Source organism: Physcomitrium patens, chromosome 14 (genome assembly GCF_059467195.1).
Source record: "Physcomitrium patens ecotype Gransden chromosome 14, ASM5946719v1, whole genome shotgun sequence".
Classification (NCBI taxonomy): domain Eukaryota; kingdom Viridiplantae; phylum Streptophyta; class Bryopsida; order Funariales; family Funariaceae; genus Physcomitrium; species Physcomitrium patens.
The window spans coordinates 15,845,615-15,864,901 of NC_143423.1; the positions used below are offsets into that span (position 1 = coordinate 15,845,615).

The 19,287-nt window shown below is 28.8% G+C and overlaps 2 protein-coding genes across 2 annotated transcripts in view; both read left to right on the forward strand.

Moving 5' to 3' along the window:
* The first annotated feature begins 6,631 nt into the window (after nucleotides 1-6,631).
* On the forward strand, nucleotides 6,632-9,771 carry LOC112291084 (histone deacetylase complex subunit SAP18). The gene is made up of 6 exons (XM_024538066.3): nucleotides 6,632-6,861; nucleotides 8,240-8,272; nucleotides 8,413-8,523; nucleotides 8,832-8,927; nucleotides 9,107-9,181; nucleotides 9,315-9,771. Exons 1-6 carry the CDS (start codon nucleotides 6,736-6,738, stop codon nucleotides 9,348-9,350), a joined length of 477 nt encoding a protein of 158 aa, XP_024393834.1. The 5' UTR covers nucleotides 6,632-6,735; the 3' UTR covers nucleotides 9,351-9,771.
* LOC112291694 (uncharacterized) overlaps nucleotides 9,462-19,287 on the forward strand; it is a 28,227-nt gene continuing 18,401 nt past the window's right edge. Inside the window, exon 1 of the mRNA XM_024539493.3 lies at nucleotides 9,462-9,514. Within this exon, the coding sequence (XP_024395261.2) occupies nucleotides 9,462-9,514 (53 nt within the window). The remainder of the gene's footprint in view (nucleotides 9,515-19,287) is intronic.

The window sequence follows — 19,287 nt, forward strand, 5'->3', positions numbered from 1 at the left end:
TAGAATATGTGGCGAATAGAATTTGTCGCATCATAGATTTTCTCAACATATGATGACCGCTCCTCATTGAACTCGTCTCTAGAAGGGAGGATAATGTCACGAACATACTCTTGTAAGCCAATAATTACATATACAAATAGGTAGAAGTAAGTAAAAGTAGGTAAAAGTAAGTTAATTCTATACTATTTGATATTGAAGCTTCTTAGAAGCTTCATAGATGCTGCTTTGACTTCATAGGTGTCTTTAATTGACTTTTGGATTAGAAACGAGATCAACAAGTTGGCCATGTGCTACACATGTTGATAGCTTGAAGATTAAGCTAACAATATAGCACACACGTAGAAAAACTTGCCTTATAAGTCAAAGCATGTGTTCTACAAAGTCAACTCATATTAAAGGTTCTATAGAATATCGCCACATAGCTCCTAGTTAGATAGTATATATAGAGATAAGAGTGAAGCCTTCTTCACTCTTGTCAACTCTTTTCTTGCTTCGAGTCTAGTTTTAAGGGTCTCTAATTTTCTTGTCTTTTGGCAATAGCCATTCCAATTTTTCTTTCAATATACATACTTGTTTATTTATATTTTGTTACCTTTCTTTGAGTGGAGGTTCACTTGTCTGAATTGCTTTTTCATCGAGTTCTTGTCTTTGACAATCTATCACTATCATGGATTATTTAAAGATGTTATATCTAATAAAAAGACTTAATTTGTATCAAGATTTTAGAAAATCATTTTTAAGATTCTAAAGTTGGATATAAAGCTTTTTTAGGCTTTTCATCTTCAAACTGATGGGCTAACAAAATGGATGAATTAAGTTCTAGAGTAGTATTTGAAGTGTACCATCAATTATTATCAAGATAATTGGACAACTTTTTTACCATTGGCAGAGTTTACATACAATAATTTGATACATTTTTCTATTCAATAAATACCTTTTTTTTACTAATTATGGTTATCATCCATAACTTGATATTTTTTATTTTTCAAAAGCTGATAATTATGTAATTGATGATTTGGTGAATTGTTTGTTAGAGCTATATGCATCAATAAAGGCATAGTTAAAGAAAGCTCAAGAACGACAAAAGATTAATGCAAATATCTATTATAAGGAATAACCACAATTCAATATAGGTGACAAAATATGGCTACTTTGTCACAATATCAAGACTACTTGTACTTGTGACAAATTGGATTATTGTAGGCTTAGACCTTTTTCTATTTGTTATGAAGTCAATTTTATTGTTTATCCATTATATATACCAAAGTCTATAAAGATACATCCCATATTCCATATATCTCTTCTTGAGTCATATAAGACAATGAATATCTCAAGAAAAAAATAAATGCCACTTCTTTCTATAAAAGTAGATAATAATCAAGAATTCTAGATAGAAGAAATCTTAAATTTAAGGCGGCATCAAAGTAGATTAGAATATCTTATTCATTAGTACAGATATGATATTAGTAAATACACATGGGAGCCAATAATGAATCTTATAAATGCAACAAAAAAGATTTCCGCTTTTCATCAAGGATATCCATCAAAATCAAAATGAAGAATTATAAGATCTATGAAAGATGATGAATGTGCCTTGTAGAACTTATTTCTAGAAGGGAGAGATAATATCTTAGACATACATATTTATTTTAATATTTATCTATATGATTAAGTAGAAATAGATAATGTTAGATTTATTTTATAATATTTTTTTAGAAAAGCTTCCTAGAAGCTTTATAGACATTTCTTTGACTTTACATGTGTTTGTAGTTGATTGATAAGTTAGAAACTTAGTCAACTTGTTAACCATGTCTTAATAGCTTACAAAATAAGCTAATTATGTAGCACACATATAAAAAAAAAATCTTGCAAGTTAAGATATGTGTCTTGCAAAGTCAATACATGTTAGAAGTCCTATAAGATATTGCTACATAGCTTCTAGTTAAGAAGATATATATATATATATATATATATATATATATATATATATAAGAATGAAGCCTTCTATTACTCTTGTCAATGATTTTCTAGTCCTTAGTCTTGTTTCAAGACTTTTTGGTCTTTTTTTCTTTGGCAATAGTCATTCTAGTTTAATACTATATCATCTTTTGAGTGATTTTTTAGTCTTTAAGTGATACAAGAGTTTATTGATATTTTAGTTCTTTGAAGTTTATGTCCTTAACAAGAGGTGTACAAATTCTATATGGATTGTAGCACCTTGAATGTAATTAAGATGATAAGACTAAATCTTTATGGCCTCTTATAGACACTTATATACACTACATGTGAGCTAAGGTGAGGCTTAAATCCTTAATCTATAAGCAAGTTATTCTTAAAATAAATTATTCACTTAACTTTTTTATTTATTTACTTATTATCTTTAAACCTTGATAATTTATTCATAGTAACTTAGACTTATATATTTCTTACATCATTGAAAAAAAAAATTAAAATTAAAATTTTATTCTTATTTTTTTGATTTTATTTTTATTAAGTAAAAATATAGTAAATATATTGTGACCAAGTTTTGGAAGGTATAATTGCTTGATTTCATTCATTTCACTTATTTTATATTTGTTCTTGTTTTTTTTCTTATTATTTTCTTCCTTCACTTCACATTAACAATTACAATCAATACTTAATTGATACCATCTTGTAATTTGAATTAAAGGGTGAAATTTATCCTTACATTGTGTCATGGACATATATATTTACCTAGATTAGAAGTACTAGGTAGAAGGTAAATGTAGATAACTTTGATATTATATTGTGGTCAATCTTCTTAGAAACTTCATAGACACATATTTGACATAATACATATTTATAGTTGATTAATAGATTAAAAACTTGATGAATAAGTTAGCCATGTATTGTACATGTGGATAATTTGTTATATAAGCTAATAGTGTGGTGTGTATATAGGAAACTTGCTTTACAAGTTAAGACATGTGTCTTACAAATTTGACAAGTATTGGAGGTCATATAGAATATTGCCATCTAGTTCTTAATTAGATAGTATATTTGGAAGCAAGAGTGAAGCCTTCTTCATTCTTATCAATGCTATTCTAGTCTTTATACTTATTTCAAGACTTTCTAGTCTTCTTGTCTTTAAGAATAGTAATTCTAATTTAATATTATACCATCTTTAAATGATTCACCAATCTTTTTGAGTTACATAAGAGTATATTAATCTTTTAGTTTAATAAGATTCATGTCCTTAAAATATTACTACATTAATATATATTTTATTATGAGCTTCATTTCAACATGATATTATTTGTTATCTAAAATGCCAAAGTATATTTATTGATACATAGATAAGTTTTTTCTTATATAGTAAAATCTAAGTATTTTAAATATATTTTATCATATTAGATAGTTTATTTTATTCTATTCTAAAAAAGATAAATTCTTGTTGAATTTTTTTTGTACATGCATACGTAATTTAATTAATGAATGAAAAAACTTTAAATTAAATATTTTATTTTTAGAAATTTTAATTGAATATAATGTCAATAATGCAAGATCATTTAACTTTAATTTTTATAAAGACAAAGGCCTTAAAAAAGGATATATATATATATATATATATATATATATATATATAATATTATATCTCCAAAAATATAGAATAAAAAAATATATTTATTTTGTATGTGGCATCCAAAAAGAAAATTCCATAATAAATATGCTAGAGTCTTACTTATTTTTAATAGACAAAAAAAAGTGTGAAACATGCTCATTTGAATTATTTGCTATTTTGATTAAAAATATTCTAAATTCAAATATTTTAGCAATATGTCCTTTAAAATTTTGTTGCAAAATTTTCTAATATTTTCTTTTTGGTGCAAATTATACAATTTCTTTATTCATATTCCACTCCATCATTTACATACCACAAGTGAGTTTGAATGTTTTGGCAATATACACCAAAATTGAATAATTTGATGACAATTTTTTCTTGTTTCTTAGTCAACATCAAAGTTATGGAATAAACACTAGAGTAGAATGAAGGTTTGTAACCATGATTTTATTTTTCTATAAAAAAAATACTCCATAAATAATCTCAAAAAAAAAAATTGATAAAAATTAATAATGATAATTGTGAAATAAAAAAAATTAAAGAATGTGGTAAAAAGATAAAATAATAAATAATATAAAAATACAATAAAATAATAAAACAATATTTTTTAAATTTTTTGGTTATGATCATTTTAAAAGAGCAATGAATGAGTGTAGTGGAAAAGTTTTATTACTCTAATTAGCTTGTGTCAATTTAAGTATTGACCTCTACATAGTCATTTGTAATAAACTATCTAGTAGTAGTTTTGTTGTAAGAGGTCTTAATTACAATTCCATGATCTTTCATAGCTCTAAGTTGTTGAAATTTCTTTTTGTTATTGTTTGCAACAAGTGGCATCCAAATGTGCAATGGGAGGCTCAAGAGGCACGAATTTGTAAGATTAAGGCTTAGAAGATGATAGGCAATGGATCACCATTTTTTATAAAGAAGTTATGGATGGATAGTAAAAAATGTAGATTTGCCACATATAATGTATTTGAAGCTTCTGATTAGATGTTTGTGAGCAAAGTAATAATGTTTGAGGTTGTAGTAATAAAATATGTAGCCATAGTTGCCATCTTTAGAAAAAAATGTGGTATTACACAAGTAATTATATATTGCATTATTGTTTGAGATTGTACTAATAAAATATGTAGCCATAGTTGCCACCTTTAGAAAAAAAAATGTGGTATTACATAAGTAATTGTATATTGCATTATTCTTTGTAGTATCTTTTAAAGTTATCAAAATGATTGATTAGATTATTAGATTGATAAATAACAATGTAAATAACAAAACACTTCAAAAATAAATGTTTCTAACTCACAAATACTTTTGTGATCTCAAGATGGTTAAACTTTATGATTATATTTTTTTTGATAAAATTAGACTTCTAAACAATTAGAAAATTACAATAAATAAATAAATAAATATACAAATATTTACAGACATTAAATAGTATTACTAATCTCTAAACTGCAATTGTACTTTATTTAAATCATATGCACAAGCCGAATAGGCATCTTAGTATATATATATGTTGACTTAAGAAGATTGAAAGGAAAATCACATATAAATTTGTGTAAATGTCTATATTTTATTATTGATCAAAAAGTTATTTATATCATTTAATAATAGAATTTGATGTTTATTGATGAAAAGTTAAGAATATAATTTAATGTAATCATTTTTTAATTATATAAAAAATTTAAGATGGCTCAATTCTATTTAATATTCTTTATCAACATAATTTTTCTTTTTGACATTGTAATAAAAAAATAAAAAATCTTTTGTATTCAATTAAAAAAATAAAAATGCTAAAAAATTTTCAATGTATAATCAAAACAATCTTCTGACTCAATTATTTGTTATAATATTCAAAGTAATGCAATAGCATGTAAGAATTAAAATTGTCATAAAATAGTTCTTTTAAAATGTTCCTAAATTTGTATATTAAAGATATTTAAAGCTACAAAATTTATAAATGAATTTTTTGTAATTTAAAATAAAATATATATTTCATAATAAGTTTGCGTATTAGAAAAATCTAAAAAAAAATCATCTTCTTTCTATTACAAAAGTCTAATCAATAATACTAAATATAGATATGTTAAGATTATTCTTACAATTATTTTAGTAAAGAAATGATTAAATTTTTTCTTCATTGAGATCATAATAATATAATAAAAAAATTAAGTGAGTTTTATATGTAATTTTTTTACGAGGCACTATTTTTTTGTTTTAGTATTGTTAATAATATAAAATTGATAATTTGAGATCATTTTATCAGCATAGTTAAATTCAATTTAATTTAGTTGTTTGTTTTAAGAAGAAAACAAAATGCTACATAATTTTTTTTATTCAAAATACTTTAAGTCATTGAAATATAAACGTAAATATAAACATATAATTGTATACATATAAAAGAAACAATTCTTAAATCTCTCATTTGAAGAAAAATCATTTTATTGTACAATTAGTTATGCAATATTATATGAAAACATCATGTATTTTTCTGAACATGCTATGATAGTTTTGAAAGATATGTATAATATACACACTTTTAAAAGCTTCATTTGATAATGACTTACTCAAGTTAATATTGCCAAAAAAATTGAATTTTTTACAGGTTTTTGACTTGCGTATGCATGCAAAAGAAATCCAAAATAGAAAATAATATTATATATATATATATATATATATAACGCAAACAAATCTCAATGTAAAACTTTCAGAACCATGTCATTGTTCATCGGAGACAATTGAAATACGTCAAAATGACAAACAAATATCATCTAATCACGAAGATCAAACTGAATGTTATATGATTCAAACTACACAGAAATTTGAACACAAATATCAATAAAAAAAATCATTGAATTATAATGAATATGTCCATTACTCGTAGAAACTTCAGAACCCATAAAGCTTTTGCGTCCCCGATCGAGCACGGTTGCCAAGCCATGGAAGTCCCGCAGCAAGCGAGCGAGCGAGAGGAAGGCCCCAACAGAACAGAACCCTAGAGTAGAATAGAGTGGAGAAGTTGTGCTCACTCTTTGTTCTTTCCTTCACAAGCTTCCCCCCATTTGTGCTCTGCTGCCGCGTTGTTGTGTTTGTCTGGGTTGTTTGCTAGTGTCGTGGAGGTGGAGAAGCCAGGAGAACGTTTTCTGGAGATGGCAGCGCAAGTTGCAGCACCACCTCCGGATTCGCAACCGCGAGGTCCTCCGCGTAATGTCATGGGTGCTCCCAGAGGACAACCTGGCCCGCCTCGCAATATTCCGGTGGTGGACCGAGAGAAGGTGAGATTTTGCAGAAGCTCTTTCTGTGTTGTTCATTTCGTGGGTTGAGAACGCAAGCGCAAGCGATCAGTCTTCAGTCGCGCCGGAATGGTCTGCGCCTTACACCCCCCTCCCCCCCATGACGGAGTTTCGAGAATCCGAGACCGCTGCTGGTCTCGTTTTTTTCTCATTCCTGACGTTCTTGGCTACTGTCAAACGGGCGGCGATGAGTGTCCAGGCAACGAGTCTGCCCGAAAGAGGTGGTCGGAGTGACAGCTTCCGTTAATGTTTGCGTTGGCCAGTTCCAGCAGCGAACGGTTCATTGCCGATCGAAGTTGATAGTGAGAGGTCGATGGTCAATCGGTGACGGGCAAGGACAAGAGTGCAGCTGCAGGGGCAGACATGGTAATTTGTAGGGCAGCCGTGTTGGATGTACAAGGGTCGGTCTCGCTCGTGTGGCAAGGCTTCCCAAGCGTTTCGTGTGGTGTTCTGTAGGGTTCCCGACGAGGCGTTTGTAACCTGTTGCCCGGGACACATTCTGAACGAAGCAGCGGAATCTCTGATTGATGACCTAGGGTTCACCTGAGCTTGGTGTGGTGTGCGTACCACTGCAGTGCAACGATAGGGTGTGGCTGGTTCATAGTTTTGTTGGAGAGTTGATAGGAAACGGTTGGGGTGAGTATGTGGTGTGACCTTGATTGTCATGTTGGGCCTTGCGGGATGAAGAAGTTGTCGCTACTGCTCGCACCAATCAGTTGTGGCGGAACGGGTTATAGAACGCGTTATGCTTGAATAAGCTCGGCATGTTTGAGGTGAAGGGAACGGTCGCATTGGGTTAGGAGGAAGTGACCTCTTTTGCGTGCCCCCAGTCAATCCGTATATGCTGTTTCGGCTTCATTCTGGCGACGTGTTAGTTAGGGTTATGGTAGCGGAATTGATGCTGGCTCGAGTTAGCTATGTCTGCTGGGTTCCCACTTTCGTGATGCTGCATATCAACACACAATGGATGAATGCACGGCAGTCCCATATGTTCTGTGGGGAGTAGAGAAGCAATAACATTTCTGTCGAAATGCTTGGAAAGAATTTTGTTGCAGTGTGGAGTGTCCTTGTCCGTAACACAAGTCGCACAGTCATTAGTAATGTAATTGAAGCATGCGATGGCGTCGGGTGCGAACGCTGAATGTCGTGTTAGGAGTCACTGGAGCTTGTTTGGACTTAAGGTGTGGGAGGTGCTGTCGCCACCCAAAAAGCTGGGAAATGATCTGGCACGATGGGCACGGTATAGTAGAGTGATGGCGCGGGTGATTGTGACGAGCAAACGCCGGGTCGGCTTTGCGCTGGGGGATGCGCGATGGAGTTGTGATTGCACTAATTGGTATGGTGCACGTGTGTTTTGCAGACCTGCCCTCTGCTGCTGCGAGTCTTTACGAAGGTAAAGAAATCCCTTTCATTCTGCACGTTGACGCAGCTTGCGTTCCCAGTTTGTAGGCAGCGGGATTGTGGGTGGTTTTCACGTTTGCTGTGCTAGTGTTTGGAGTGAATAAGGCACGCGGGGTGTCCGGTTTATTGCAGAATGGCGGGCACCACACTGTGGAAGACTTCAGCGTTCGGGGGAAAGAACCGAAGGACGAGGTTCAAATCTACACATGGCGGGACGCCACTTTGCGGGAGCTAACTGATTTGGTAAGGATGGCTCGGAAGTCGCGTGAGTTTGCGGAATAAGGGGTGCGTGCAGTGTGTGTGGCGGAAGAATGAGTTGAGAAGTGGAGCGAGTTTCTAAATCCGGAGTCGGGTTTGGGTAGTTAGGGTGTGACATTGGTGCGGAGGGCGTTGAGTTTGGAGAGTGGAGACATGAGTGCAGTCGGTGGTGGGGAAGCATGGGGATGTTTCACAGGCGAAGCTGGGTTTGGTGCATTTCCAGTGGCAGGTTGTGTGGTTGATGGTTGTTGGTGTTTGGAAGGCCAGGGGATGACATTGATGTACATGTTCAGGTGAAGGAGGTAGCTCCGGCAGCAAGGAAGAGAGATGCCCGGTTGTCGTTCGCCTTTGTGTACCCTGACCGACACGGTCGCAACGTGATTCGCACGGTGAGGCTCCGCACGTGATTGGTTGCGAGGAGGAGATGGGTTTAGGGGTGTAGAGCTGAGATGGTGGTTCCATGTTGATGAGTATTGTGACTTTGTTGTGAGGCGGTGAATGTGGGTGGTGAGTGCAAGGATGCATGTGGGTGCGTGGTTCTGACTGTTGGGAAATCGTGGAATGGTAGGTGGGCATGACGCACTCCACCCCGTCTGCAAGAAGAGGTGATGATTTTCGGAGTCTTGCGGAGCTTCAATTCCAGGTAACTGGGTGGGGCATCTTACCATTGAGATTGATGCGGAAGTGAGGAAGTGCGGAGTTTTGGGGAGGCATTCAAGTGGGTCGGAGAAGAGGTTGCAGTGGGCTGATCGGGTGGGATCGTTGTTGGTGTGCAGACGGGGGACTTTCTGGATGTTGCAATTTTCAACTGAGTGGACGTACAGGAGTCCGTGATCGCCTTTGAAGTCCATGCGGGCAGCTTGAGGCCGCAGTGGTATGTTCCATGCAGGCCGCGCAGGAGCAGTGCACTGGGGGTGAGAGCGATGGAAGTTGGATGGGTGGGTGGGATGCATGTGGAGGGGTTTTCCTCGGCAGGGTATCGCATTCATGGACAAAGGAGCGAAGCAGAGATGTTGAGAACAGGGGGGGGGGGGGGGTTAGAGAGTGTGGTCCAGGATAGGGTTTAGAGGGAGGATAGCGGTGTAAGCGCATGTAGCAAATTTATGCAAGGATGATGAAGGAAATTGTACAATGTTGGTGTGGTGCTGTGGTGCACAAAGCCATCGGTGGTCGGGGTATATGGCTAGCTTGTGGGTGTGGCGTGGGAATGGAAACTGACTGGTCTTTCTCGTGCTTGCCGGTACCAAAGTCGTGATGGGTCCTTGCGTTTGGTGATTTCTTGGTTTTTTTGCTGCCTGCGATGTGATTGAGCTGCCTGGTGTGTGTTTCTTTCTTGCAAAGACTGTATTTGTCGGCAATGAGCTTTTGTTGTTTTTAGTAGTAGTAGTAGTTATAAATATAGAAAACTTTAATTTTGAATTGCTTGGATCTCTCATATGTAGAACCTTTTTCTATCAAACTTATTTATTTAAGTGGATATTGTTAAGAAGAATCCCACCTCTTGCAATTATCGAATGGAAACTAAAGTGTGCTTAAGCATAAAATGTAAAGAACTCGTACATCTTGTTCATCTAAGAAAAACTATGATTTTTACTTACGACTACAAACTCCTACTTCCTCTCAAGACTCCATACAAGCTCGTTTGCCTCGTTAACCACCATCACTCTGTCTCGCACTAAGTTTTAGAATTTTCTTGTTGTGACTTTTTATTTCATTTTTTGCCCTCATCAAAACACAGATGGTATCTTGAATTAATTTTCAGATCGTTGCACCTTTTTGATACATTACATTAGCAATCAATTATATAAGGTTATGGCTACTTCATTTCTATGCTAACTTGATTTAATAACGTTTGATCAAACCCACTAATTAATCATTTTAAATCTCAGATGTGGTACATTTTTTTTAAAATACCATTTTAATAACGATCACTTTAAAATCTCATAAAACTACTTGAAGTGTTTACTAAGAATTTAGTGTTACCTTCTATTTTATTTTTCTTTTTATTATTGTTCTTTCTAATGTACTACTATCATATCTTGCTTGAAAGTCAAGAAACTTTATATAATCAATAAATTTATATATTATATATTTTAGTTTCAACCTAGTATAGACAACAACTATGTACTGTAACGTATTCTAAGTCCATAGAAGTGGATTTTTTTCATGATAGTCTATCTTTGCACAACCTTGGTTCTTTCCAGAAAAAACTATAATTTTTTTTAATCATAAAATGAACAAAAAAAATAAAAAAAAATAAAAAAGACCCTTTAATTTCTTTATTGGAAAGAATGGTAAAAATACTCCAAAAATCCTATAAATAAATTTAAATTAATTCTTCTTAACATTTTAATTGCTCAAAAGCACAACCATCTATGCATTATATGTTGGATTGGATTATAACAAATCTTCTTAGTCCTTAATCTTTCAACCTTTATATTTCACTTGATTCTTACTTTTAGTAGTAAAATATCCTTGTTTTAAAACTTACTTAGTTGTTAATATTTAACTTAACTAAATATTATCATTCTCAACCTTGTGAAATTAAGTATTTACATTAAATAATTAAACTGAAGAAGTCAAGTTAGATTCACTTAATGAAGTGGGATCGAGTAACATTTATTAATTATTTATTCAATGTAATAAATAGTATTTATTCATTTATTTATCCTTTGGTTTTATTTTACACAATCTATTACTATAAAATATACTAAAATTTCTAAGTGAATAATTATTTTTCAATTAGATAGAAAAGACTAGATTGATAAAAGTATTTTTTGTACAAAAAATGATATATTATTGTAAAAGTAAGTATTCTAAATTATTTGTCAAACTTAGTAATTATGTTGTATAATTATTACAGAATAAAATAATATCATCTTTAATTTTTGGTATTATTATTGATGGAATTTGCAAAAAAATATATATATATAGGAATAAACTTTGATTTGGTAAACAATTGTGAAATCTTTGAGCCACAAGTATTTTAAAAATTAATTTCAGGTATTTATTCTTTATTTTTTTAATATAGATAGTTAAAACAATTAATAAATTTTAAAATTTTAAGCAAACACTTTGATATCTTTTAACTTTTTAACATTCATGACAATGATGTTAAATATTGATAATTAATATTAAAATATAAATAAAAATATATAATTTCATAAAATTTATTTAAATCAAGAAAAGATTATCAAATGAAAATTTGTTACTAATATAAAATATGCAATTTAATGGTTTTGAAACATGTTAAGTTATACAAGTCTTTAACTATGTTTTAAGGTTACACATATAATTAAAATATTACTAAAGACTTATATAATTTGATTATATTATAATAATTCTTTATTATATTCATTTATAAAATATCTATTTTAGAAATATTTATAATATTTATAATTATATCACAATATATTATAGATTAAATTTTGTTCAAAAATTCTAATAATAATTTAAAATTTAATCTCTATTTATATTATAATATTATATTATATATATATATATATATATATATATAGATATGTTAAACATATATATTGCCCAACTCTTTTGGCGATGATATCAAACTTGAGAATCTACATATATCAAAATTTGTTAATGATCTAAAGTTGTATACTTTTTTAAATATCAATTGAAAATTTTAGCAATCATATATATTTGAATCTATTAAAGATGTAAAATTGTCTAATTCTTATTATAATAGGTTTAAGCTTAAATACTTATTCATATATAAATCCATTAATAATATGAAGTTGTAAAATATATTTAAAAATAATATTAATTTTAGACAATTATTCATATTAAAATATATTAAGAATTACATTCATCAACAACATCTATCAAAATCAAGATAAAAAATCAAATTTTTTATTTTTTATGAAGTAAAGTAGGTTCAATGAAGATTGCATTCTATCTTTTATTCTTGTTTGTAGTTTCTTTTAATCTTTGTAGATGCTTCATAGATAACGATTTGATTTTTCAAATATTTATATGTGACTGGTAGGTTAAAAACTAGGCCAACAAATTAATCATGTGTTGCATATTTTGATTATTTGCTTTATAAGTTGGTCATATAATGCACATGTTGAAAACTAGTTGTGTAGGTTAGAAGCACCTTAGATGATCCATAGAACATTGTCACATAGCTTCTTTGTAAGATATTATATACAAAAACAAGAGTAGAATCTTTTTTATTCTTGTAAACATTTTTTTTTTCTTATCTTAGTTCAATGATCTCTTTGTATTTAGAAATAGCCATTTGAGTTTTTATTTTATATCTATCCTTAATTGATTTATTTTTTATTTTGAATATCACAAGATGTTTATTTATTTATTTATTTATTTATTTATTTATTTATTTATTTATATTTTTATTTTAGAGTTTTGTTATAATTCATGTCCCTAATATTAGAACAATCAACTCAAGAGCTATTGTTTGTTGAATTATTAGACGAAATACTGAGATTTTCATAGCTTTTAAGACAACATAATAGAGATTTAGACCTTTAAGAATAACATGTTTTTTTCTAAATAGTTAGCAAGATACAATGCATTTAGTATCAAAACTTTCAAAGAGACTCTCAATGTTTGGTGATATTATTGGAGATATAAGTTAATACTAATAATATTTCAAATGTTTTATTTGAAAGAAGTTATATACACTTCAATAATAATCAAATAATACAATAGTTTTTTTGCCCTAGTATAGATTACTACTAATGATTGAGATGACCTATTAATTACCTTTAAATGAAAGAAAGATTAGAATATGTGATTAAAATAATTTATTATATTTTAGACTTTGTCAATATATGATTAATAGTCCTTACAAAATTTGTTCTTAGAATAGAGGATGATGAAATAATATCATGGTTATACATATTAACACCAATAAAAATCTAGATAAGAAGAGTTAAATAGAATAAAATTAAAGTAATTTTTTAATAATATATTATAATTAAGCTTTATAGATTTGGATTTGAATTTTTAAATAATTGTAGATGATTAATAGGTTCAAAACTTAGTCAACATATGTAGTTTATTAATCATCTATATGTTGGCCATAAAGTTAGTTTGTTCTATAAGCTACTAATAAATGTGATACGTGGATAACTTATTGACCAAGTTTTTAGTCTACCTATTAACTACAAACATATCTAAAGCCAAAGCAACATTTAGGAAGCTTTTATGATGCTTTTGTACAAGATATAATGAAATTAATCTACTTTTATTTACTTCTAGTTAATTATTTAGGTAATTATTAGAATAAATGCATGTGTCTATGATACTACCTTTCTTTTTAAAGATGAGTTCTATGAGGAGCAGTCATCATCTTTTTATCAATTTTATTTTTTTGCATCTTCAATAGATGCCATAAAAAAAAAAAACCTCAATCCTCTTTGTTATATTTGCAAGATTCTTTGTTGGCTCTCAAGAATATTTATGAATATCATATTTGTACCAATGAACAAGATATTTCAATTTATTTTATTGCCCTGTTGAATCTAAGACTTCTTCTATCTTGAGCTCTTGATTATTATCCACTTCTACAAGAATAGATGGCATTTGACTTCTTCTTAAGATATTCACTGTCTTATTTGTCTCAAGAAGAGACACATTGAATACAAGATGGATTTTTATAGACTAAAAAAGGTATAATCAATAAACAATAAGATTGACTTGTTCTCGAATAAAAAATGTTCAAGCCTATGATAATCCTACTTGTTATAAAGTCAAGTAATCTTGAAATTGCAACAAAGTAATCATATCATCTACATTGAGTTGTGGTTGTTTCTTGTGACAGGTATCCATATTGATCTATTCTTGTTCTAAAGCTTCCTTTATTTATACCTTTATTGTTGCATATAGTTCAAACAAATGATTTGTCAAATCTTTTGCCATAAGATTAATAATTTTTAAAAAGCCAAAAATATCAAGTTGTGGATATTAACCATAATTGGCAAAGAAAGATATTTATTGATTAAAAGAATGTATCAAATTATTATACAAAAATTCTATTAATAATAAGAAAGTTGTCTAATTATTTTAATGATAATTGATGGAATATTTCAAATACTACTCCAAAATTTAATTCATCTATTTTTTTTTTATTAGTTTGAAGATGAAAAGCCAAAGAGAATTTTATATCTACTTTTAAAATCTTGAAAATGATTCTTCAAATGTTGATACAAATTGAGTCCTCTTATCCAATATATTATCTATAGTAGCGATAGATGTTGTTAAGAAAAAACTAAGCTATTTTTTTTTATCTATGATATATTTTATACATGGTACAAAATTTACCATCTTGATAAAACAACCTACTATCACAAATATAGAATCATATAAATTTGAGACTGAAAGATCTATAATAAAATCCATAGAAATAAAAGACCATAATTTTTTTAAAATATGTAATAGTTGAAAAAGTCTATAAGGTCAATGAGAAGGATTTTTGGATTTTAAATAAATTTTTTATGATTGTACAAAGTCTTTAACTACTTTCTACATTTGAAGCCACCATTTTTTTTTTTTTCATATTAGCTCTTAAATTTTTTTTGTATCCAAAATGTTCTACTGTTGGAAAGTCATAATGAGCTTGAAAAATACTTAATTATGCTTTACTTTTTAGAATATATAATCGCCCTTCAAAATAAAGTATATTATTTTTGAACTTAAACTTAAAAGTATCACGAAATTTTGAAGAATTATTCCTAATATTATAAATAAGAAGATCAAAGGACATATTTAATTAAACTTTCTTAAAAAAGAATGATTGAATAATCAATATCGATTTTATTGCTCAAAAGTGAAATTGCTTTAACTTCAAGAGAATTATTTTTTTGTTGATCAATAGATGCATCTCTTTCTTTTGATGCAAGACAAGGTGTCTGACAAATCTTATTGTTTCTTGAGTTGATAAGTAATCTTGAAATCAAAACTTAATAAAGACATGCTTCAACAAGCTTAGCAACAATTTAAAATACATATCAACATAAAGTACTCAAGGTTCTTGTGATATATATCTATATATATATATATATATATATATATATATATATGTAATGACTGGACTTAAGATATCTTTTAGATAATGAGATCATTCTTAAATTGAATCCATAACTAAAAGAAGCTCTTTATTATGGATTTCATAATTAATCTCAATTGCCACAAATTTTTGTAGAATAAAAAGCTATCAAGTAGACCTTATCATTTTTTTCCATTCATGACAAAAAAAACACTTCTAGAAAAGTTTGATGCTTTTGTTTTCATAAATAATACTTTAAAAAAATCAATATAATATAAAATTAGTGTAAAAATAAATGTCGTCTTGAAAGCTTTAAAAGATGCTTCTATACCTTTGGTTTACTTAAGTTTATCTTTATATATTAGACATATAAGATGAGCCTCCACTTGAAAAAATCTCTTAATAAAAATCATGTAATAATTGACAAATCCTAAAAAAACATTGCATACTTTTGACTGTTTTTGAGATCTTTTAATCTATGATAATCTAGATCTTCTTTGGATCCATCATTAGTCCTTTGTTGGAAATGATGTATCCCAAGAAGTTAATTGATTAGTATATAAGATACAATTTTCTAACTTAGCATATAATCTTGTATCTCTAAGTTTTTGTAATACATTGCAAACATGAAGTTCATGTTTTTCTATATTCTTAGAGTAGATTAGAATTTCACTTAAATAATAAATAACAAATTCATCAAGAAACTCATGAAAAACATCATTCATGAAATTTTAAAAAGCAACTAGTACATTTGTGAGTCCAAAAGATATGACATTATATTTAAAATTTCTATATCTAATTTAAAAAATATTCTTTCATTCATCTCCTTCTTTAATGTGAACTAGATTATGTACTCCTTGTAGATCAATATATATATATATATATATATATATATATATATATATTTAATTTAATTGATCAAAAAGTCTTAAAATTAGAAATAGAAAATATTTATTTTTAATAGTAATCTTATTAAGTCCTTGATAGTCTAGGTACATTCGCAAAGATCCATCTTTTTTCTTCACAAATAAGATAGGAGCTCCTACTGGAGATTTAAAATGGCATATGAAGTTTTTAACTAAGTTCTTGTCAAGATACGCTTTTATTGCAGGCAATTCATTTTGTAATAAGTTGTAGATCAATTTGAATGATAGTTGAATTCCTTCTTGCAAATCAATTAATCAATTATATGGCCAATACTTTATAAGAATATTTACATTCTTTTTTTTTTTCAAAAACGTCCCAAAAATCTTCATACTAGTTAGGAATACTACTTAAAATCTTTATACGATTAGAAATAGACATAGCATATATAGTGAAAGATGATTCTTCTTTTGCTGCAATAATAAAAGATATTTTATTTATTAGTAAGAATTTGGATGTACTGGACTTATATGTTTTTATTTGACCAACAAGATTTTGGACCAAATTACAAAAACAATTAAAATTACAAGAATCCAATCTATTTGAGTATAACACATTTTTAACAACAATAATACTAAAATAATTAGATTAGAAGGAGATCCTATCACATTATATATTATTGCACTATTATAATCTTTAATTACTACATTTAAATAAAAAATTTCATGGATAACATCTCCAAAAGATAGCAAGTGACCCTCTTTTATTTTTATATGTATGGATTTAATTTTCTTGAATAATGATATCTCTTGTTTTTTAACAAAGTCTTTGTTTATAAAATACGTTGAGGCTCTTGAATCTAATAAAGCTAAGACTTTGTAATTTTTTTGATCTTAAATAAATTCCTATAATAAAATAAGGTGAGGAATTTAAGGAGCAAATATGACCATTACTAGAAATTATACAAGATCCTAGTTCCACAATTCCTATTACAATTGAAGAAATTTATTTTTTAACACATTATCTTCTTTAGCAACCATGTTCTTTATTTTGTAATTGCATTGATTCTTTAGACAATGCTAAGTAATGTGCTTGGATTCTCCATAATATGGGTAAAAACCTTCTGGATAATGATGAATTTTTTCTTACTCAATAAGAAGTTTAAAACATATCATGTCAATTTACATAAACTCTGGCCTAGACAAGTATATGTCTAAAAACTTAGAAGGTGGTACTATGGCTTGACTTATATTTCTTCAATCAAATCTTTATTCTTGACATCTTTTAAAGAATCAATTGTCACATACAATGGCTTCAGTAATAAATTGCTCTAATAAATTTATTCTTGGCATTGTCAAAAATAAATCTTTAATATTATCGTTTAATCTATATTAAAATTGATTGATAAAGACTTTGTCATTTCAATCCACATTACAAGCAAGATTTTGGAATTCAGTAACAAATGTAATGGTTGAATATGATTCTTGTGGTAGTAATAAAAGCTTAGTCTTTGCTATCCTTTTTTTGATTACTTTCCAGATGTAGTTGTAAATACTTTCAAGAATGAATTGAAATTATAAAATAGTTGTGAATCTTTTTTCATAAAAAATATAAATCAATAGAAGATAATTTCTAATAAAATATACCTATGAATCCAACTTGAATAAATCTATTGGAATATTAGAAAAGATGTAACCTCAAATCGAGTTTAATTTATTATAAAAGTCTTCAAAATTTTAATCTTGTTCTATCAAACTTCTTGGGCATATTAATCCTTGTCTCCTTTATACTTATGAAAGTAAGACTTCTTAGATTTGGTTGTAAGGATAATTTACTTCTTTTTATTGTACAATTTCTTGACATAAACTTTGAACATCTTCCATATATATAGGAATAATACCTCCATAATTCATATTAGGAATACATGAGATATTTACTCTTAGAGTATTGACAAGCTCATGAAGATCTGCAATACTTGCAAATCTATTCTTACTTCTATTAAAAATAGCATCCATAATCTTTTCTTCTAAAAAAAATTCAAACAAATTTAAAAGATTAAATTAGAGGGAAATAATCTATAATATCTAGTATTAAATGAAAATTTCTACAAAAAAAAGGTAACCAACTCTCTTTAAAGAAAAAAATAGTATCAAAAAATTAAATTATTTATTTAAAGATGATTAGTCTGTAACTTTCAAAATACAACAATAAAAGTGAGATAATCCTACTCACTTTTAAAATAAGACAAGAACAATAAATTAACACTCTTGTTAAATTGTCAAAGACATGAATCTTAAAGAAAAAAATCTTCAATACACTCTTATGTTACTCAAAAAGACTAAGAATATATCACTCAAAAGATGGTAACATATTGAACTAGAACAACTATTACTAAAGACAAGACTAAAAAATCTTGAAACAAGAGTAAAGATTAAAAAAACATTGAGAAGAGTAAAGAAGGCTTCATTTTTGCATCCATATATATTCTCTAACTAAAAGCTATATGGCAATATGCTATAAGACCTCCAATATGTGTTGACTTTGTTACACATATATCTTAACTTGTAAGGCAAGTTAACTATATATTTGCTATATGATTAGCTTGTTTTACAAGTTATAAATATGTGTGATACGTGGATAATTTTTTGATTAATTTTTTAGCCTACCAATTAACTACAAATATATGTAAAATCAAAGTAGCATCTAAGATGCTTTTATGAAACTTTTTTAGAAGATATAATGAAATTAATCTACTTTTACCTACTCCTATTTAATAATTTAGATAATTATTAAAATAATTACGCATGTCCATGATAACATGTTAGAAACTTACGTTGTAAGTTGGAAATATTTCAAAT

Bases quoted from the DNA above. Each gene is read 5' to 3' on its own strand.
- LOC112291084 (XM_024538066.3), top strand. From the start codon at position 6,736: ATGGCAGCGCAAGTTGCAGCACCACCTCCGGATTCGCAACCGCGAGGT. The intron at 8,273-8,412 runs GTAAAGAAATCC...GGTTTATTGCAG, and splicing joins TGCTGCGAGTCTTTACGAAG to AATGGCGGGCACCACACTGT. The intron at 9,182-9,314 runs GTAACTGGGTGG...GTTGGTGTGCAG, and splicing joins TTGCGGAGCTTCAATTCCAG to ACGGGGGACTTTCTGGATGT.